General features: G+C 39.9%; 1 protein-coding gene and 1 long non-coding RNA gene across 2 annotated transcripts in view; one reads left to right on the forward strand and one right to left on the reverse strand.

Moving 5' to 3' along the window:
- On the reverse strand, positions 1 to 22,185 carry ACAA2 (acetyl-CoA acyltransferase 2). Its single transcript, XM_048851031.2, has 10 exons — positions 22,084 to 22,185; positions 17,227 to 17,393; positions 16,054 to 16,182; positions 12,076 to 12,192; positions 10,930 to 11,077; positions 6,063 to 6,238; positions 4,877 to 5,006; positions 2,578 to 2,648; positions 1,718 to 1,872; positions 1 to 717 (listed from the first exon to the last, which is right to left on the reverse strand). Exons 1-10 carry the CDS (start codon positions 22,097 to 22,099, stop codon positions 633 to 635), a joined length of 1,194 nt encoding a protein of 397 aa, XP_048706988.1. The 5' UTR covers positions 22,100 to 22,185; the 3' UTR covers positions 1 to 632.
- LOC125637029 (uncharacterized) overlaps positions 22,166 to 22,308 on the forward strand; it is a 24,554-nt gene continuing 24,411 nt past the window's right edge. Inside the window, exon 1 of the long non-coding RNA XR_007356802.2 lies at positions 22,166 to 22,245. This is a non-coding gene — a long non-coding RNA (uncharacterized LOC125637029). The remainder of the gene's footprint in view (positions 22,246 to 22,308) is intronic.

Here is a 22,308-nt window from a genome sequence, read left to right on the forward strand (position 1 = left end):
TATCATTTTTACTGTTTTATTATGAGGCACAGTGGAGATTTCACAGTTTTCTCCTAGTTCTTTCAATATGGCAAGTACAAAATGCACACAGTATTCTGCAATATGTGCTTTACATAGAGACAATCTTCAAACAGAAAAAAAGACAGCCACATTTTCTGGCAATGCAGCAGGAACACGGATTTTCAGAGATGTTTATCTTAGATGACAGAACTGATTGAAAAAATAATCAAAGCCCGTATTCGCATGACTTTGGCACTCTCACCTTAATCACCTTAAGGCAGGTTTGGTAGATATTTGACAGGCAAACCTAATTTCCTGAAGAGTTAAGGGGGAATGAGACACAAATTTTATTCAACTGGAAAGAGTGTGAAGAAATATTTCAGAAGAGAGAAGTTATAGTGGCTTTACTTTTAGTTTAATTATGAGGACATCATCAAAAAAATCAATCATGTTATTTTGTTCAGAAATCAGACTTCGCAGCCTTTCCTTCATCTTGCAGGATGGTCACCAGATAAAGTTGGTAGCGATGCTCTGTATTTGTACTAGGTATTGTCTTTTTATTATTCCTTTATTTGGTGAGCATGTAACAGTCGGAGTTAGCTGTTAACAGGCACTGAAGTCCCCAATTTCTCTTAGGCCGTGTTCTCAATGATGAGAGCAATACCTTGTCCACCTCCAATGCAAGCTGATCCAACTGCATATTTGCCACCACGACGCCTGTACACAAACAGGAACAGTGAAAAGAGAAATGGTCTCCCTGATTTACTACAAAAGGAAGTTAGTTGTTTCCCAATGCATTTTGACTATCAAGAGTTTTCACATGCACAATTAAAGAGAGGGTGTTTTGGAACATTAAAAATATATATGTAAAATTTTAAACAAAAGCATAAAAAGTGAAATGTTCCTTCAACGGGATTCAGACCTGTTGATCTGGGGCATTCTAAAGGATAGCATGATGGAGTTGTTCTTTGAAGTTCAGGATACGAAAGAAAAGTAATTGGAAATCTCCGGTTTCAATGTAGTTTAAATGACATGAATGGAACATAATTTTATAGTTCAGTAAATTTCTAAAAGCACTGCAGCATTGCTCTGTTAGATGCACATTAGCTGAGGTTTGCTTTATTACTGAATATTGATAAAGTACTGCAGAAGTATGAACAAAAATAAAAAGACATGGTCTCTGCCCTCAAGACATTCAAAACCACGAGGAAACTGTTCACGTTAAGAGTGCAGAAAGATCACTCTTGAGGAGACCAACACAGAAGAATTTGTGGAAGCAGGTTTGAAGGAGAGGGAAAGCAGTGGAGGAACAAGAAGTGGGAGTTTTCAAGGTGTGTGGTGTGTGGAGGAGGAGGGGGAGTCAACAGAGAGTAAACAGTGAGAAATAAAAGGCCTAATCCAAAGCCCACTGAAGTGTAGGGAGTCTTTGTATTGACTTCAGTGGGTTTAAGATCAGTCCTAAAGGGAGTAGCGATGATTGGAATGAGAGTAGGAGGAAACAAGAGTGGAGTTGCAGGACCCTGAAGTTAAGGACAACCATGTGAAGTGATACAGTGAGAGACGGGAAAGCCAGTGAAGGGATTCTAAAAGGGTGTTGAATGGCAGGAGAGGAAGAGGATTTTACAGCTATACAGTGTCCATCCACAACCCCTTGTATTTGCATCAACTTTGCAAACAGTATTGTGTGTTTTATCAAGAGCTTCAGTTACATACACACCTTAATTCATGAACCAGATGAGCAGTGATCCTTGACCCTGATGCTCCCAGGGGATGACCTAGAGCAATGGCACCTCCGTTGACATTGGTTTTTTCAGGATCTAGGCCCAAAACTTTTTCAACTGCCAAATACTGAGGAGCAAAAGCCTCATTGACCTGAAAACAGCACAGACACAATCAAAATGTAGACGCTTGACTTTCCATCAGAATTCACATTTTTAAGGTTCTCTTTGCAATTGTAAGTTCAAGATTTTAATTTTTTTAAATAGAACATGGACACAGGTCTATGACAAAGCAGCAGTGTAAGATTCCCCTTTCCACTCCACCAAGAGACTGCAACCCAGACCTGCAGTGACAATCTCTAGTGAGTAAGTGGACAGTTCAGTCTTCAAAGCTAATCAATCCACAGCTTCTTTTAAACATAAAAATAAAAAATAAAAATGCCAGCACCAATATGGATACCTGCCTTTTAGGCTTGGACCAGGGCCACTAACATGTTTTCCATATAGCAGTAGACAGCTATCAGAGGGTAATCACTTTTAGTCACCACTGACCAGAGGACGTATTTAAAAATCAGCACCTTAGCGTCTCTGTTGCCCAAGAGAGCATGTCACTCCTAGACATGATTTTTTTTAAAATAAAGGAGTTTTAAGCTCCTGAAAACAGGAGTTTAGAGGAAGAACTGAAAGAAACTTAGTTAAATGGCCAACAGAAGTCACTGCAACAGCCACATTCTAGGCTTTCCTTTCAGTCCATCATACAGCGGAGGAGAACCTTCTAGATTAAACACATCTCATTAGATTATTAATTACTACTGCTCCTAAGTAGATATAACCTTTCTGTCCACTCTGCTCTCCTTACCTCTACCAAATCCATGTCTTTCAGGGAGAGTCCTGATTTCTTCAGGGCCTCAGTAATGGCAGGCACAGGGCCTATTTCAAAATTATACATTTGTGAGTAGCTGAAGAATTTTACAATAAGCATTTAAACTATATTGTACATAGGATAGGTTCATCAAGCCCCACCCTGTGAGCCTGAGGGTGCTCATCAGGTTCCCCAACCTACTGTGGGCCCCTAGTAAGTGTTTGGTGGTTTGTGACACCTTAACCAAATGTCTTATTAAGCAATTTGAGGGCTCCAAAACACAAGAACCCTTAGGAGTGGCTAGTTGGGAACTTCAACACACTACCCCACAAGCTTAAGAAGTCTCATTACTGCCTTTCTCTACATCCACCCACTCCTTCAGGCTCCTACTCAACACACCATACAGCTCTCTAGCCAATCTGGGGCCTGCCAGCTTCTTGCCAATCCAAATGAGGCCTAACACTACTTTTGGGGTGTTCTCCCTTCCTGCAGTCTTCAGGAGGTTCACGAGGCAGCTGCAAATGCCCCGATCTTCTCCCCCAAACCACTTGTTCCCTCCAGATATACAAAGTACATTAATAGAGACAGACTTTTTGAACTGTGGTGAATAGGTGTCTAGTTGTGTGTGTCACAAACTGGGAGTTACCTCACTGCATTTGTGGTAGAAAAATTGTTCCTGTTAGATGCAGGTCTAAGCCATGAAGTTTGAGGTTAGTGGATATTATTTTTTGGTGGATATTACAGGGGGCGATGGTTTAAAAAAAAAAAATCACCCTTCTAAAGAAACTCAGCTACAACCTAATCTAATCGAATACACTGGGAGAAATTAATCCAAAACACAGAGAGATACTTGAAAAACATAAATGTTAAGGGAGAATTTGGACTACAAGTGGAAAGCAAATTGGATAGGAGTTTGCAATGTGAAGAAGTATCACATTAGAGAGGAGACCGATTATTTTTTATACAACTCTGGGATGTCCTCCCCTAGAATAGTTGGAGGACTTCAATACTAGAAAGACGTTGGGAACTCAAAGATAGAAGAATATTAATAAAAGCAACAAAAATGAATGAGACTGGAGAGAGAGGTAAGTAAAGAATAACTAAGGCCCTTTCTTTTTGGCTTTTACCAAAAATATTCCCAGATTTTACAAAAGCTATTATTCAGTATTTACCAACTTTCAGCTGAATTTTGGATCATGCAACTGCATGAAAATACTGGTTATGTTAAGAAAGTCATATATACTACATTAGGTAGACTAATTTATTAACATAAACACTTCTTAGTGTAAATGCAAGGCTGTTAATAAGGCAATGTAGTGGAAAATATATACACATATGCGTGCATGCGTGTGTATATGTGTACACCTTGTTAACGTAGAGTTCGTGAAATAAACGACAACATAAAACTTCTCTTATTGTCAATACACACAGTTCCTTGTTGCTTTTTTATGTCTACCTGTCCCCCAGTATTAACCCAATTATTTATCAAGAAAACAAAGTTAATTTTTGTACCTATTTTCAATTGTTTAATTTTTGTAATAAAGACACTGATAAATTTCCACAAAATATTAAAGTAAAAACCAAAACCAGGCCTTGAGAATAAACTGAATAAAGGGCCTGATTCAAAGCCCACTGAAGTCAATGGAAGGATGTGGGCTTTGGACCAGGGCCTAAGCGAGAATTTTGCAAGTGCATATGTGTGTAGGAGTGTTGGACATCCCACCACACACCTGGTAATATACACAGTGAGTGCCAAGGAAGGAAACAATTGTTAGTTCTCTAATGAGAAAAATGGGATGAAACCAAGCATGGGAAATTACGTTAATATCTTGAGCAATGTCCTAGCTAGCTGCCAAACAGGCTCCCAGGAGAATTGGGAGAAGCTCTATTTACTTGAGTCACTGAACACTAGCCTGGGAAACGCAGGGCAGAGAGTACTGTAGGGAACAACAGAACTTGCTGGGGTTTTTCCCTCCCATATTGAAATACTTTTGTCATGTCGTTTTATGAGATGGGGCTCTAACGAGTGAATCTCTTTTCTGATGGGGCTCCTCCTATCCCCTAATGGTCAAGGCCCAGCACTGCAGATATCATTCTTTACGCCAAAGAGATCAGTGCCACTCCACAGTCAGATATAGGAGAGACTTGACAGCAGTCTCCCCTATAATAAGCAACTCACATAAACTGTTCCTCCATTGCCAGCGGGCTCAGCACAAGGCCCTCACAGAACACCCAACACAAGAATACTTTCATTATTTTTTCATGCTACCAAAAGATTTGCTTCACTGCCACTTACCAATGCCCATGATGTTGGGGTCACATCCAGACGCATGATAGGCTACTATTCTAGCCAGTGGAGTGAGGCTGTGCTTTTTAAGTGCCGCTTCACTGGCTATGACAAGTGCCCCAGCTCCATCACATACTCCCTTGCAATACAAAGAAAAATAAACATTCTCAATGCACTAATTGCACAATCATTTTATGCCAGAGATATTCATGTAAGAGAAACCTGATGGCAATTGCTTATTACACACATTTAATACACAATTCTATTCTTAAAGGTCAGTTTGTTCTAAATACTAAAATTCTTTTCTTTTTTCGTGGCATTTGAAAATTAATACTAGACATTGAGATTTTATATATTTCAGTGTTTTAAAGGAAGTAAAATAGATTCTCTGCCCCGTAAATCTATTTCATATACTTTAAAAGTCAATATGTGGACAAGGGTCATCATTAACATTTAATAATTTTTCAGGGCTGTTAAGTGTGCATGACACTTTACAAATACTTGTACCATGTTTTCCCATCTGTGCTGTGTGTTATGCAGGAGGTCAGACTACCTGATCGCAGTTGACCTTCTGGCCTTAACAAATCTACTAGTCTATAAAATTTACACCAAAAGATAGGGTACCTAATGTCACGTTGCTAAGCCCATAGTCTGCTCTAAGTTCCATCTGCACTTGCTTTGGCCTACAGATGACCCAATGATCAGGGTCCTCCACAAAGCACAGCTCAGCTGAAACCAGAGATCTAGCCCATGACTCCTAAATAATTTAAAATGCTCATTGTCCATAAAGGAAAGAACAGCAGCGAGTCCCAGCAGAGTTCCACACAATCAGTGCAAAGTCAAAACTGCGGCAATACTGATTCAAGGCAGATGAGAAAGTGTGGATGTCTTGTTAAGGGTGATGGTACCAGCATAATGCTGGCAGCAGTGGCTACTCTATGGCATTGCATTTCTAGAAGAGAGAAGGCAACTGAAGACTCGTTCGTTGTAGGGATGTTGACAAAGCCACCCAGGCCCAAGCTTTGTACTGCAATTTGAGTTCCAGAATCAGAATTATTTTTTGCAGAAGCCACCCTTGGCAGCCCAGTAGCATCTCTGCAAGCAAGAAGTACGGTGAAGAAAGACTATGAGAACCTACTCTACATATAACCCTTCTCAGATCAAAATTCTAACTCCTTATAGTCCGTGAGCTCACCGAAGCATTCCCAGCAGTGACAGTCCCATCTTTCTTGAAGACAGGAGGGAGCTTTCCCAGCTGTTCTATGGTGGTTTGGGGTCTAGGATGCTCATCCTGTTCCATAGTCTGTTTTCCTTTCTTTGTTTTCACTTCAATTGGTGCCATCTCAGCATTGAAGTAACCGGCATCATGAGCTGGAGTAGCAGAAAGAAATGACAAGAATTATAATTGAACAGCAGCAGGTGACTGATCAGTGCAGGCAAACATGTACTTTAATTTTTAATCAACTTTACACTTGTCTATATAGGTATTTAGTGACTGTATTTATTCTATTTAAATTGATTTATTTTTTAAATTGGGCAAAAGAATGGAAATAGTTTTAATTTCTTTTTATAGTGAAGAGTCACCCAGTTTTCAATTTGAGTGTTTCAGGCTTAAATAGTGATTCTGAAGTTTACAATTAGATTTGAACAGTATTGAGTGGATATGCACTAGCATTTACATCTCCAATGTACATTTTGTCCTGCTGTTGGTTCTACATCTGTATGGCTTGTCAGAGAGTTTGAAAGCTGCACAGTTCACGGAGACAAGAAGGGAGAAACACGTTGGGCCAGATCTTCAGCTGGTGTAATTAATGTTCTGCGCAGAATTTCATTTTTCCCTGCAGAATTGGTGCTGCCACTAGGGGCCGCTGGACCCCACAGAGCCCAGCTCTCCAGCTTGCAAATACAGGACACTTGCTGCCTGGAAGGGGGCCGGGGGGAAGAAAGTGGGGCTGGAGAGTTTTGGACAGCTGCAGTTTGTCCTGAGGAAAGGAGGCAGCATACAGGAAACTCCATACAAGCCTGGGACCCAGCATCAGGCTGTTTATCTCTGGATTCCTGGGCTTTAGGGGATGTGGGTGTCTGGGCTGGGGGGCGCCCCATGGCTGGGCTCTGGGGTAAGGGATGCGGATGTCTATACAGTCCTTAACACCTCATTCAGTAAATTAAAAATAAAATCACCATACAGAGGGCTAGTTTGACCACTATGCAAAGAAGATTGGTGTGGATTATGGTATTATAGCTAGAAAAAAACAAAACTTGACTGGTCAGGCACAGTAAGTTATCCTTGAGAACTGGTAGAAATTTTTCCCAAGAAAAGTACATGACGTGGTCACTTACTTGTGTCCTATACAGAAAGGCTTCAAGTCTGCTAGGTAGACAAATACTTTTATAAACAAATTTAGAAATACCAATAGACCCAGTAGACTGGAATGAGGACTGGATATAGAACTGCCTGAGACAGATTTGCCCTCAATATCCAAAGGATCCAGAGGATCCTTTTCATATTTCAGATACTTGAGTTACACATTTTTTGGACTTTTTGTTTTTAAATTTCTGTACTCTATTGATCCTGCAAAAAGTTACCCATCTGCGAAACTTTACTCTCTTAAGGGCACTTCTCAAATGAGTTCAGTTACTCACATGCATGAGTCCTTACAGATCAGGTCCTAAAATTATTATTATTATTAGGGCTGTCAAGTGATTAAAAATATTAACTGTGATTAATTGCGCAATTAAAAAAATTAATCATGATTAATCATGCGATTAATTGCACTGTTAAACTATAACACAATATCATTTAATTAAATCTCTTTGGATATTTTCTACATTTTCAAATATATTGATTTCAATTACACAGAATACAAAGTGTATATAGTGCTCACTTTATATTTATTTTTATTACAAATATTTGTACTGTAAAAAACAAAAGAAATAGTATTTTTCAGTTTACCTAATACAAGTAATGTAGTGCAATCTCTTTATCATGAAAGTTGAACTTACAAATGTAGAATTATGTACAAAGAAGAACTGCATTCAAAAATAAAACAGTGTCAAACTTTAGAGCCTACAAGTCCACTCAGTCCTACTTCTTGTTCAGCCAATCTCTCAAACAAGTTTGTTTACATTTGCAGGAGATAATGCTGCCTGCTTCTTGTTTACAATGTCACCTGAAAGCGAGAACAGGCATTAACATGGCACTGTTGTAGCTGGCGTTGCAAGATTAGCGCATCTGGCATGTAAATAAGATTCACATGTCCTGTGGAATGCTGGTTGATGCATGATGCATGAAGGGACATGCAACCATGCTGATGATGGTTTCTGCTCAATAACAATCCAAAGCAGTGCAAACCGATGTATGTTCATTTTCATCATCTAAGTCAGATGCCACCAGCAGAAGGCTGATTCTCTTTTTTGGTGGTTCGGGTTCTGTAGTTTCCGCATCAGAGTGCTGCTCTTTTAAGACTTCTGAAAGCATGCTCCCTACTTCGTCCCTCTCAGATTTTGGAAGGCACTTCAGATTCTTAAACCCTGGGTTGAGTGCTTTAGCTATGTTTAGAAATCTCACACTGGTACCTTCTTTGCATTTTGTCAAATCTGCAGTGAAAGTATTCTTAAAATGAACATGTGCTGGGTCATCATCCGAGACTGCTATAAAATGAAATATATAGCAGAATGGAGGTAAAACAGAGCAGGAGACATACAATACTCCTCCAAGGAGATCAGTCACAAATTTAATTAACGCATTATTTTTTTAACGAGTGTCATCAGCATGGAAGCATGTCCTCTGGAATGGTGGCTGAAGCATGAAGGGACATATGAATGTTTAGCATATCTGGCATGTAAATACCTGGCAATATGGGCTATAACAGTGCCACGCAAACACCAGTTCTCGCTTTCAGGTGACATTGTAAATAAGAAGCAGGCAGCATTATCTCCTGTAAATGTAAACAAACTTGTTTGAGTGATTGTCTGAGTGGACTCGTAGGCTCTAAAGTTTTACATTGTTACATAACTGCACTCAAAAACAAACGAACAAAAATCTACATTTTTTAAGTGCACTTTTACAATAAAGAGATTTCACTACAGTAGTTGTATGAGGTGAATTGAAAAATATGATTTCTTTTGTTTATAATTTTTACAGTGCAAATATTTGTAATAAAAATAATATAAAGTGAGCACTGCACACTTTGTATCTTGTGTTGTAATTGAAAACAATTTATTTGAAAACGTAGAAAAATATCCAAAAATATTTAATACATTTCGGTTGGCAGTCTATTGTTTAACAGTGCGATTAATCGCAATTAATTTTTTTTAATCACCATTAATTTTTTTGAATTGCATGAGTTAACTGAGATTAATTGACAACCCTAATTATTATTTTAGACCAGACACGTTCCTCATACAGTTATAACTTCTTCCCCTGGCATTTTCATGGCCTCTGGGAAACACACTCACTATTTGCAGTACATGTGTGGGCTTTAATAATTTTCCCAAAGACAAACCTCTCTGCACTAAAAAAAGAAAAGGAGGAATTGTGGCACCTTAGAGAGTAACAAATTTATTTGAGCATAAGCTTTCATGAGCTACAGCTCACTTCATCGGACGCATTGTGTGTTTTCAAACCACACTCTCTCATTTATATTCAAAGTAAAATAAGTCTTGTTTGGATGAATAATGGCAATTAATTTTTTAAACTAGGGAATCATTTCCAGAAAGTAGTTACTTTATTGTCTTGTTTTCCATTTAAAAAAAAAAAATGCTGGCCCAGTGGAACAGGAGCATTTGCAGAACATAACTGAGCTCTTGGGCTTTGTGGGTTCAATCACTGGAAAGAATATTGGCTTCCTTCCTTACAGCAAAGTATTGGTACAGTTACCAGCAATATATCTGTACCAGCACTGGCAAATAGGCTATCTTTTCATCATGCAAAAAACAAAGGGTAACACGGGAGAGATAACAGTACTTTAAGGAAAGATAATGATGCTTTGCATGTCTAAAAGCACTTTCCACACAAGGATCTAACAGCACTTTATAAAGCACTTTGAGTTAAGCCTCACAACGCCCCCTACAGAGTGGGCAATTCTGATTTTACAGATTGAGAAACTGAGGCAAAGGGGATAAGTGCCTTGGCCAAGGTACAGCAACTCAGTGGCACAGCCAGGACTAGAGATCAGAATTATTTCCTGAATGCCAGTCCTGTGCTTTAACTTCTATGCTCCATGAAAACACTAATTAAAACAGGTAATGGGTTAACTGGCAGCAGGTGGAGGATCATTTGTAATGATGCAAAATCTGCTGAAAAACTAATGTTAACAGGAGGGAGTCAACTTAAGATAAATGAAAACAATATAATTTCTACCTGGAAATCTTTGACCTATTGGTGTTACAAGTAGCTCCTAAAATAACTAATTGAAAGAGATTACAGGATTAAAAACGTTTGTCTTCTGTGGACATTTGATAGCATTTTGTGTATATCGATAGTTCGGTCCCAATCATGCAATGGGATCTGCCAGAACAGGCTTGAGAACTTGACTCTAGTAACTTCCATTGGTGTTTGAGAATCGTAGTTACGCTTGTTTGTTTAGGTTTTTCCACTCAGGGCTTGTACACACTAGCTCTTACTTCGGTATAATTTAAATTGCTCAGGTGTGTGGAAAAGTCACTCCCCGAGCGATGCAAGTTACGCCGACATAAGCACCGGCGTGGACAGCCAATGTCAACGGGAGAAGCTGTCCTGTTGACAAAGCTACCGCCACTCAGGGTGGTAGAGTAATTATGCCGATGGGAGGGCATCTGCCCAAGCAGCGCTACAGCGATGTAACTACGTCAGTACAGCTGCGTCACTGTAGGGATTCTAGTGTAGACTAGCCTTCAGCAACAGAGGATTCAGACACTTTTTTTTTTTAAAAGGAAAAAAAAGGTTAAATTAAACAAAAATTGCCAGAGGAACTTGGGGACAGGTGTACAACCTGAAACTACTTTAAATTGGTGCGTTATAGTTTGACTGGATTTGAAGTTGATGATGTCCATCTAACTTTTAATTCTCAAAGTTTACTGACCAGCTTTCCATCTCTGCTGTGTTTTCATTGCATATCGGTCACAGTCCTCTCTCGAGATGTTATATTTTGCAGCCAGATTTTCAGCTGTAATTGCCATTGGGGTATTAACGTGCTGGTCTGTTAGGCCTGCCCACAAAGAGTCTTCCATCTGCCAGAAACATTATTAAAGGGAAAGTCTTATGCAGAATCAATATTACAGTATTAGTACTTTAACAAGATATTCACCCGTGCTTTAGAAGTTATCATTTAAAAAATATATATATCTTGGTAACTAATTATGTTTTAAAACTTTATCTGAAGCAGCTGCATGTGAAAAGTATTTCTGTGTAATTGGTTACCAGAACAGTAGCAGAACTGAAGTGACAATGTACACAAAGAAAACTGGTGAAATCAACAATGTCACAGAGCAAAAAGCTTAATGTGCAGTTCTACCATCAAAAGAGATTTGGGGAAAATAGCTGTGTTTGTCTTTCAACAATTTCCAAATCAAATATGCTCAAGTAAACTGCCAACCCTTCAAATACTCAGCCTGGGCTCAGCAGATATGTCTTCCCTGCAGAGTTACCTTGAGTTATCTACACACCAGTTTCATCTCTGGAGTGAGAAAAGTTACACAAAACAGAACTTCATTTGCTGTATTCACTTAAGTGTGATTATCGCTCATGTGTGCCATTAAGACTTCTGGGAACACATCTCATAATTCTTAGGGCTGCACTAATCTGCACTCTATGAATTGTTTACCAGAGAAGTGTGGGAAAACTCATCTGTCCTTTTTGGATCCCAGGAGGGAATCGTGGGAATGCAATGGAAGACTATCAGAAAAGGTTTTCAATTGTGTTTAGTATTTTGAAGCAATGTATCAACTAAGCTGAATTCTGAAAGTTTAGGAGTTAATGGATGATGTTTAATTCAGTATAGGTATTAAAAATATAGTTCTGGAATAGTTAGAAAGCTGGCAGTCTTAACAAAAGCTTAGCGGGATCAGACTGACTGTTTTGATAAAACTGTTGTACATTAGATAAAACACCTCAACACCTGAGTCTGAACCTAATCCGCATTAATTTTGGTTAAAAAATTATGGATCCAGTGTTTTCTCCTGCTCGGTGAATGAGACCTAATTAAAACAAAAAAATTACATTATCCAACCTTGAGATCTGTTCCAAATTTGGTTCCAAATCGAATGTTTCGGACGATGTACGGAGCCTGGCTCATATTTTCTGATCCACCACAAAGAACCACTTCTGACTCGTTAAGACAAATTTCCTATTAAAATAATACAGATGCATCATGTGTAGGTTTTAGGGTATTTTATTTTCACAGACAACAGCAATTGCTTCAGTAACATACCTTGCCAATTAGAAAACTAGGTGCATAACTTAAGAAATAATTCATGCTTATCCTGTACTCATTTTCTGACAAGGATTTTCAAAAATTTTACAGAATAATGAAACGGCACAATTCTCAGGTCAGTGAGGTACTCTTACACCCATTTTATAGAAAGGAGGGTATGGTGAAGAGAAAGCAAGCGAGAAAGAGAAAGAGAGAGAGAGAGAGAGAGAGAGAGATCAAAGCCAAAGTTTTCAGAAGTGGCCTCTCAGTTTGGGTGCTTAGCCTGAAATATACTGACTTAATTTTTCAGAGATGCTGAGCATTGACAGTTGCCACTGACTTCAGAGTTGTGGGCACGCAGTACTTCTACAAAAATAAAACAAATAAAATCAGGCCGTATGACTCTTTTGTGGGGTAACAAAACACCGGCAGCTTTTGAAAACTTGGCCTAGGTGACATGCATAAAAATCATACAGCAGGTGAATGGCACAGCCAGAAACAGAATCAAGGAGTACAGATTCCTAGTCCCCTGCTCTGACCATTAGGACACACTGCCTCCTCAAACATTTTGCTAAAGTGATTTTTAATTGAAGAGGAATATTTTGAAATCTACAGTAGAATCTCAGAGTTACGAACTGACCAGTCAACCACATGTCATTTGGACCTGGAAGTATGCAATCAGGCTGCAGCAGAGACAAGAAAAGCAAATACAGTAAAGTACTGTGTTAAATGTAAACTAGTAAAAAAAAAAAGGGAAATTAAAAAAAAAAGATTTGACAGGATAAAGACTTTCTGTGCTTGTTTCATTTAAATTAAGATGGTTAAAAACAGCATTTTTCTTCTGCATAATAAAATTTCAAAGCTGTATTAAGTCAATGTTCAGTTATAAACTTTTGAATGAACCATCATAACGTTTTGCTCAAGTTACGAACATTTTAGAGTTACGAACCACTTCCATTCCCAAGGTGTTCGTAACTCTGAGGTTCTACCGTATTACACAGTGAGCAGACGGAATTGAAACTATTTTTATATTAATTCAGTATAGACTATTATTAGCCAAACATCAAAAAAGTGTATTACTGGGATTGTATTTTAAATTATGGAGCACCATTCTGACAGGGAAGGGAAGCACCTGGTAAAACAATTTTTGTGCAAGTCTCGTAAAAAAGTATAAGTAATTGTGGTAAATAATGGACACCTTTGTAAAAACCTCCATGACAGTAAGAAAATTTGGATTTCACCTTATAATTATAACTTTACTCTCTGCATTCAAACTAACAAATACTCTTGGGTGTGTCTATACTAGGAAGATAGATCACGGATCTCAATCAGAGTAGCTAAACTCAGTGTATCTTTCTAGTACAAAGCCAAAAGAGTGTGTGTTATGATCAGTTTCAAGAATTATAACCTCAACTTTAAATTTTCTTAATCTTAATCTTGAGGAATTTGTTTTTGTGGCAGAATTTTTTCAAACGGACATTTATTTTTTAACTGTATGATTGCTCAACTTGCACAAAACACTGTTTAATTTTATAAGGCGCCTGTCTTCCTCAAACACCACTCTGCACAAACAAAATTAAATCATAATATGAAATGTTTCATCCTTGGATAAAGGAAGGGTAGATAAACTGTCTTGCGTGAACAGTAAAACAATTTCACTGCTAAAATAGTGGAAGCCAAGGTAGACCTTACCAGCTGAAATCTATACAATAAAAACCTGAGAGATGTACATCAAGGTAGCTCACCTCAATGTATTTTTCTAGTGCAGAAAAATAGTGGGTACAGTGAAAGGTCCTCTTCTTTACTGTGACAACATGCAAACTGTTAACCAAATCAGCTGTTTTTGTTATAGGAATAGAAAGGAGGTGAACTGCTGTTGTTAAAAAAAAAGCCTTATTTATGATGAACTTCATATGTGAATCCCTATCAGAGCACACACTGAACATCCGTCTAATTAGAAATGTTTGGAGAAGAGGCAGATTTTATAACCACTAGACAAAGAGGAAGAGAAGTCAGGAGATCTGAGTGCTATTCACCAGTGCTGTTCCATTAAACGTACTGTGACTTGCATAAAGTCATTAATTTCTATTTCCCTTGCTTTAAAAGGAGGCTACTATTATTAAACTGTTTTTGTGAAGTGCTTTGAGATCCTTGGGGGACAGACATTTTAGAAATACAAGTCACCGCTGTCACAGTTCCAGGGTAACTGCACTTTTGACCCCTTTGTAGCATCCCCACTCAGGTCTCAGGCCTCTAGCCATCACTTCTTTCGTGTTAAAGAACATGTGTTCTCTCTCTTGCCTGGAAATTTAAGCTGCAGTTTCCTCCTTCAACTCACTGTGATCACCTTAAGAAGCTTGAGTTCAGTATTTGCTGTCTTGCTCTATCACAAGGGCTATGACTGAATTTACCAGTGACCAACCAATCTTCATACAGAAAAGTAGTTATTTGAAACAAAAGCATTACAGAGAAAATGTATCTTGAACACAATAAACAGCTTATATGTATGCATGTCTTACCAGGTGTCACTCACCTTCCTCATGGAGACCTGGTGGGTTTCAAAGTCCTTCAAAGCCTTTCAGCAGGGTCTGTCCCTCTTGTTTAGTCTCATGTCAGTTCCATTAAGATCCTCTACAGTAGGCTGCCCACTTAATACAATTCTTAGTTCTTTGTCTGTTGAGCCTCTTGAACCCAATATTCCTCAGAAGGGGGACTTCTACGCAATTGTTTAGCAGTCTCGGGATTTACATTAGTTACCCCTCAGTGATTTGAGTTCCAGCAAGTTCACTCATGCTAGGTGACTTCCCCATTGTCATTGCATTGATTGTCTTGTTTCAAGAAAAAAGTTAACTGTGCAACACCCAACAGGTAACACCACAAGGCGAGTCACTCTCGTTTTTTCATAAAAACATATCAGAAGTTTCTCAGTTCTCCACACTGCTAGTTATTTCAGCTACCCAAGTGGGTACATCAGCAGAAAGCGTGAGAGCTAAAAATACTCTGAAACTTCTGAAGCCCAACCTGCTTCTATTGACTCAAGTCGGTGCAGGATCAGGCTCCATGATGAAGAGAACAGAGTGCATCTGAGGGTATGTCTACACTGGAATAAGAGACTGCGGCACGGCCGCAGCTGGCCTTGGCAGCTGACTCGGGCTTGCGAGGCTAAAAATTGCAGTGTAGATCTTTGGGCTTGGGCTGGAGCCCAGATTTGGGGACCCTCCCGCCCCTCGCGAGGTCCTAGAGCTTGGGCTTCACCCCAAGCCTGAACATTTACACAGCAACTTTACAGCACTGCAGCCTGGGCCCCGTAAGCCTGAGTCAGCTGACCAGGGCCAGCCACAGGTGTTTTACTGCAGTTTAAGTACCTTTAATTTTGTAAAAGTGGCTGCTTTCTTGTCCCCCATCCCCTTTTCAACTAGCCCTAATGATTTTTTTTTTTTACACTAATTATATAAATGTCTTCAGAAGGTTGAACTGTTGTATGCAACACCAGAGCTCCATGGGAAATCCCTATAAATATGGAAAATTAAACAAATGCATTTGATTTTTAGTTCCAAGGCACTCCGTGCACCTTTAAATTCCTCCTTAAGGTATAAATTTATTGGGATGCTCACAGGAGATCACTTACTGATAACAGCTGAACACCACCACGGTATTCAGCAGAGAGCAATTCTTCGGCTAATTCAAACACACAGCACTTGGGTCAGAACACATCCCCTCTCTCACTACAGCAGTTTGATAACAGCTATGAATAATATATAATTGTAGCCCATACTCAGAGAACAAGTACTGTACCTGACATCCATTGGCGATGGACTGGAAACCAGAACCACAGAGTCTGTTGACAGTAAGGGCTGGAACTGGGATAGGAACTCCCACACGCAAACCAACATGCCTTGCAATATAAATAGCATCTGAGGAGCTCTGGAAAGCAAAAAAATTGCAGCATTTGTAAACCACTAATGTACTTGGACAACAGCTGTTTCAATCAGCTCAGAATAGAATACCCAATACCTCAGGTAAATGTTAGTTCTGGAGGACACGATTCCTCGAGAATTATAAGCCACAGGAAGCGTTTATATTCTTTCAAGAAATCTCTTCCCAAAGTATCTCCTGAAGGCAGGTGTTTGAATTTATTTCAAGGAGAGACCCTTTCCCACCAGAGCTAAAGGTCAGCCTGAAAATGGTACTGCAGCTGAAAAGTTTCAAGTGACGTATCGGGGCTAATAGTAACTCATTCCCTCCACTAATGGATGATAACCATACACTAAGTAGGGCGCCTCCTGGCAAAGCACCACATCCTGATTGGTGGCCACCAATAACTTAGTCAGCCTGTCCAAAACAAAGCTAGTGACCTAGTCTGGGGGTGAGTACAGGCTACTGCATTGTAAGCAATTGTGCCTTGAGACAGTAAGCTCTCTGGGGCAAGGACTTGTTTATTCAGTTTCATCCACGCATCCAGGCCACTAACTTGTCTGGTGCAATCTAAAAGATATTACATTTATTTTGCATTTCTTCAGAGAATTTCTAGGGTTCTCAGGTATTATAAGCCCCAACCAGTTACATGATGTCCAGCAAAATGGCAATTAACTAAAACCCAAAGAAAACAATGCTTGTTCAGTTCTAACTCTGAAGTCACGGTCTACTGAGAAGAGCAGTATACCCAGGGGCTTGAAATTCAGCGAGAATACAAACTGTTTTTTTAATCAGATTGCATTTCACAGAAAGACAGGCTTCCCCGGTTTAAATTATCCTGGTCCCAACAAGGTCAATGGAAGCATGGTCAGCCCCTTAAACATAAAAGGGAATCACTTAATTATTAATACTTTGTATTTCCAGCCCTTTGATTTATTTTTGGCTCATTCAACAGCAACCAATTGAACAACAGATGCAGTTATATGTAGAAATGCACTAGGGAAAGGTGTTCAGCAAGTAACCAGGTGCCAGCAATTATTCCATCCTACCAACCTGCATGACATTACCCACAATGACACTGTCAATGATCTCAGGGGAGACTTTGCCAGCAGACAGTGCAGCGCGTGTAGCACATTCAGTCAGGTCAGTGGCTGTGAAGTCCTTGAGCAGACCTCCATAAGCCCCAAAAGGTGTTCGCTTGGCTGAAACAATGAACACACCTAGAACACAAACAAGAAAAATCCATAGGTTTAAATTAGGAAGAGGATGGACACAATTCATTTGATTTTCTTGAGATATGGATCAAATCTCTGCGGAAGATGAATGGACATTAAATAAAGAGATGTTGCAGGTAAATAGCAGAGGTGGAGTACATCAGTGGTTCTCAACTTTTTTTCATTTGTGGATGCCTAAAAAATTTCATATGGAGGTGCAGATGCCAGAGGTCTGAGGGCCAGAGGTTGAGAACCACTGGATTACATCACCCAGAGGGTCAGTAAGAGTACTAGTACAGTGCTGTAAATTTACCTGGGGCTGTATAAACAAAGAAAATATGGTCCCTCCCTAACCTGAGCACATTACAATCCAAGATACACCAGACACAGCCTAGAAAAATATTTCAGAGAAGGAGGCATGTGTGAAATGAAGAGTCAGGAGGAGAAGCTAAGAAGGATTCCATGAATAAGTGTTTTTTAAAGAGGGATTTAGAGGAAAAATAAGGGAGCTTGAATGTGCAACAGACAAAAATTCTCATATCAGATCAATCCAGTGCTCCATCTAGTTTAATATCCTATTTCTGACAATGGTCAGTACCAGATACTTCAGAAGAATGCACAAGAAAGTCCCAAATGGACAACTATAGAATAACCTGCCTATTGGGGAAATTTCTTTTTAACTGCCATCAGTAAATTGTTTGCTTAGACCAGGAAGCACAAAAGGCAGACTCTATGCAGAAGCACATTATTTTAAATTACCTCATTTTTTTCAGAAAGGCTTTTACTTTAAAAAACAAAAAAAGTAATTCCCTCATCTAAAGTTCATGGTTTCTGATGAAAAAAAAATTCACATTAAACTTCAGCTGATTGCATGTGCATGCATCTCATACATACCCCCCCCCCCCCCACACACACACAGTGAAGAGAAATAGCCTAACTTTAATTTTCTACATCACAAATGGAACATATATTGATAAGTTGTAAAAACAGACACTCTGCTTCTAGGTGAAAAGTGACTAGGAGCAAGCCATGAACTTTTACCCATAGCTACTTCCTCAATTTCTTGTCTGGTGAAAGGTGATGTGACACTTGCCATAAGGTATCTAAATGTATTAAGATATTGTATTTAATGTATTTAAGAGGATGTATGAAGATGTCATAGTGTGGAAAAAGACAGTGATTGTTCCTTAGGCCAGTATTTATCCTCATGAATATGTCAAGGCCTTCTACCAGAGACATGTGTTATCTATTACCCCAAAATGAAAAACTGCCTTCTGTTTCTCCCACTCTTTTTATATTTTTGGAGCCCACAATGCTTGTGATTGAATTGACGGATATTGTAAAAGAACTGTCAGTTTAAGGGAACCTTCTGAACTGACCAAAGTTCAAGCTTGCCCACCTTGATGAGGACTGGATGCATTGTTGGAGACTGAGACATCTGATATCCCTGATTTGCCTGGAAGACCTTCTGGGAGTTGCCATAAGGCAGAGCAAGCATTTTGTTGAGAGGTAAAAAGAAAAACACTCTGATTTATTGCTTTCCCTCATGGCCATTACGAAACATCTGGAGTCATTACTATTTTCTGGTAGAGGAAACTAGAAAACAGCAGACTGACCTAAAATGTATAGAATGACCATGCATTACTGACATCCACACCCATCATTCTCAAAAACAAAGCAAAAACCCCATACATAACTTTGCACGGAAGGACTCCTTATCCAAACCCCATGTTATGAATGGAAATGATGGAAAGTGATGGAAAGTTAAGGAACCATAAGAACACTTGGAAAAATCTTGTGCCAACACAAGAGAATGAGGATCCTGAATTAATAGGGTGACTATACATCCTGTTTTGGCCGGGACAGTCCCTTTATTAAGCTCTGTCCCGGCCGGCCTGACTTTTTGGCAAAAGTGGGCATTTGTCCCATTTGCTCTTGCCAACTGATCAACTAGCATCAACTATGTTCTGACTCAGCAGAGCCCACGACAGACTGGTCCCACTCAGTAGGAATAACTTGTTGAGGAGGACAGCATTTCACAACTGAAATTCTGCACTACAGTTACGCTGTAAGCCAGGCACAAAGCTAAACCATAATAATAATACTTATTTGTACTCTGGTTGAACCTAGGAGCCTACTCGTGGAGCAGAGCCCCAAGATACTGAGCACTACACAAACACATAAGGAAAAAGACATTTCCTATCATGAAAAGTTTATAATGTAAGTAAATAAGCAATGAGTTTTTTACCTCAATCTCGTATACAATCTACCCTTAGCTGAGAGCATCCATTGCTATTTACAGATGTGTTAAAACAGGGGTTCTCAAACTTTTTTTGCTGGGACCCCCTTTAAAAATATTTCAGGCTGTAATGACCTCTCTAAAAAAGAGTGACAACCCCTCCATACCATGCCATGCTGACTTCTGTGCTGCTGCTGGCAGTGGCTCTGCCTTCAGAGCTGGGTGCCTGGCCAGCCGCCGCTCTTGTTACCCCCCCACAATAGTCTTGCAACCTTTTTTTGGGTTGGAAACCCCATTTGAGAAATGCTAAAGTATTACACTTTTACCTTAAACAATTACACAGGTTCGGTCAGGATGTGAAAGTGTTGTTGGCAAGTGGAAGGATGCTGGGATTTTTACTACGGGGCTGGCACCGAATCATGATGTAGGGCTTTAATGACAGCTTTGGTCAGTGGGCTTTTCCAAGTCCTGGGTTCATCAGCACCAAAGAGACTGATCGAAGAGTTAGTGAATGCAGAGGTCTTTACGTTACCAAAATATGTTGTTCAAAGTCTCCACACTGAGCAAGGCAAGCAATGCTTTAACCTTTCCCCCAGTTTTCTTCTCTGGACAGCAAAGTGGTAACAAATAAGGCCAGCACAATTCACCTTTGCCTTAAATGAATCTACTTCCAAAGGTTAACTAATGGTTAATGATACAACTGTGAATGTGATAAATTGAAGCTCTGGAGCTAATATGGCACACTGGGTTTTGTTGTGTTTTTTTGTGATGGAGAGGAAATACAATTGTAATGTAAAAATACACCCAAATCTATGGAGAGCCAAAATGTGACTGTTTCCCATGGTTTTCAGAGTTGTCTGACTAGCTGGGATGGGGTGTCAGAGCGCTTGAGGCTGGTGAACCAGAGCACACTCTTTAAAAAGTTTCCAGTATATTTTCAACATGCTCCAAGACTACGGACTTAGAGCACTGCCTTTTTGGGCTAGCCAGGCAAAGCCCTCTTGTTTATCGTCGTCAACTGTTTTCTAACCAAAGGTTTATTCCCCCTGAACCTTTAAACAAACAAGGGTGTAATGAAAACAAGGCATTTAGATTAGATAGTTCCTCGGCAAAGCCAGTCAGCTATATACTGATTTCAGATAGATTGAAGTTTTAAACTTTGCTGGAGATTTCTGCATTCCAGGACACCGGAGGCTAATTACAGTAGTGAAATGATGGCCCAAGCTCCTGGGGTGCCAATGCACACAGTATTTAATAGACCCAATGCCGGTTAATCAGACAGAACAACACAGGCTTTGAGCCAGAGATATGAGATGAGAGCGCAGAGAGGGGAGAGAGATGCAGCAAATAAAAATCCATTATTATATATCAGTGAAAAGAAAACTGTGTATCTCTTTTTACTGCTGGCAAGGGAATGGAGAGAGAATGTTAGAAGAACATACATACATACGATTTTATATATATAAAACCATGCAAACACACACACTTATTACAGGTTTCTATTTAAAAACAGTAACATTTTACAGATTGCACTTGATCTTGAAAGATCCCGAAGTGCTTTGCAGACTAAACTGAAAGAATGGGCCCTGCTCGGTTCTTGGCCTCTGTATTTGGTGCCTTATTCTGGTATTACTCAGCTCACCACTGAAATGCAGCTAGTATTGGGCAGTAATTTTAAATAAACAACAAACAGAAAGAGGGAGTAACCAGATTCATGTGTAGTAAAGGCTTACTTCAAAACAAATATTTATTTCATGATCTTTTAATCTTGGCTTCCCACCACCCCTTTTCTGTCTGTTGTTTGTCTGTTCTCGGTTTCGCAGCCACTGCCATAATACATAAACATATTACCAGCCTTGGCAGGATTAAATTTTTATTGGTAAATATTGATATATGTTGATTTCGCCACATACACACACAAACTGAGGAAAACATATTTCCGTTGATAATAATCAAAACTTACAGCTAGGCAAAGTAAGAAAAATGCTGTTTGAGAACTCGGAGTCTGACTTAAGGCGATTTACTTTATTATTTTGACATGTGATGTTGACCATGTAAGCAAGATTTTTAAGTTTTTGAATCTCAACAACCCTCAGTAGCGTCTGACCCGCGTAATTTCCTGCAACAGTGAAAATGTGAATTGATTAAAAAAAAACCCTAAAAACAAGCTTAAAAATAAACACGACCCCTTAGCCACTGAAATTGCAAACGAAATAAAAGATGAATCCAATGAAACCTGGGCACAAGGGGGCTGGCAGCGATTTGCGCCACCGCTCAAAAGCTGCAGCGAAGAGGCCCTGAAAACGGAGCCTGCACCCCGCCGGTTTCAGACACTCGACCCTTTATTTCGTGGAAACGGGGGGGGGGGGGAATCACCCGGTAACGCGGCGCAAAAGGGAGGCTGGGACTTTAACGGGCTGCTGACGGGGGGACAGCGGCGAGGGGCGAGCGCCTTACCTCTGAGCAGGGCCATGGCTGGGCTGGGCGCCGCAAGCGTGGGACGGGACTGCCCAAGGGCGCGCCCCTTGAGCCCCCGTTCCCCGCCCCCGCGCACGTGACTGCCCATCGGGAAAAGCACATTCGGCGCGTGAGTCACCCGGCGCTGTACCGGGGGTCAAGGTGGGGACCGTCGTTGTTCAAGTGACGGCCTCGCGCCACAGGCGGGTTCCTGTAGGGAACAGG

The sequence above is a fragment of the Caretta caretta genome, chromosome 5 (genome assembly GCF_965140235.1).
Source record: "Caretta caretta isolate rCarCar2 chromosome 5, rCarCar1.hap1, whole genome shotgun sequence".
Lineage (NCBI taxonomy): Eukaryota > Metazoa > Chordata > Testudines > Cheloniidae > Caretta > Caretta caretta.

Excerpts from the sequence above, each read along its gene's own strand:
- ACAA2 (XM_048851031.2), bottom strand. Across the intron at positions 12,193-16,053 it reads CCATCGCCAATGGATGTCAG|GAAATTTGTCTTAACGAGTC; the intron begins GTACAGTACTTG and ends TTATTTTAATAG. Across the intron at positions 6,239-10,929 it reads ACAGCAGAGATGGAAAGCTG|CTCATGATGCCGGTTACTTC; the intron begins GTCAGTAAACTT and ends CTGCTACTCCAG.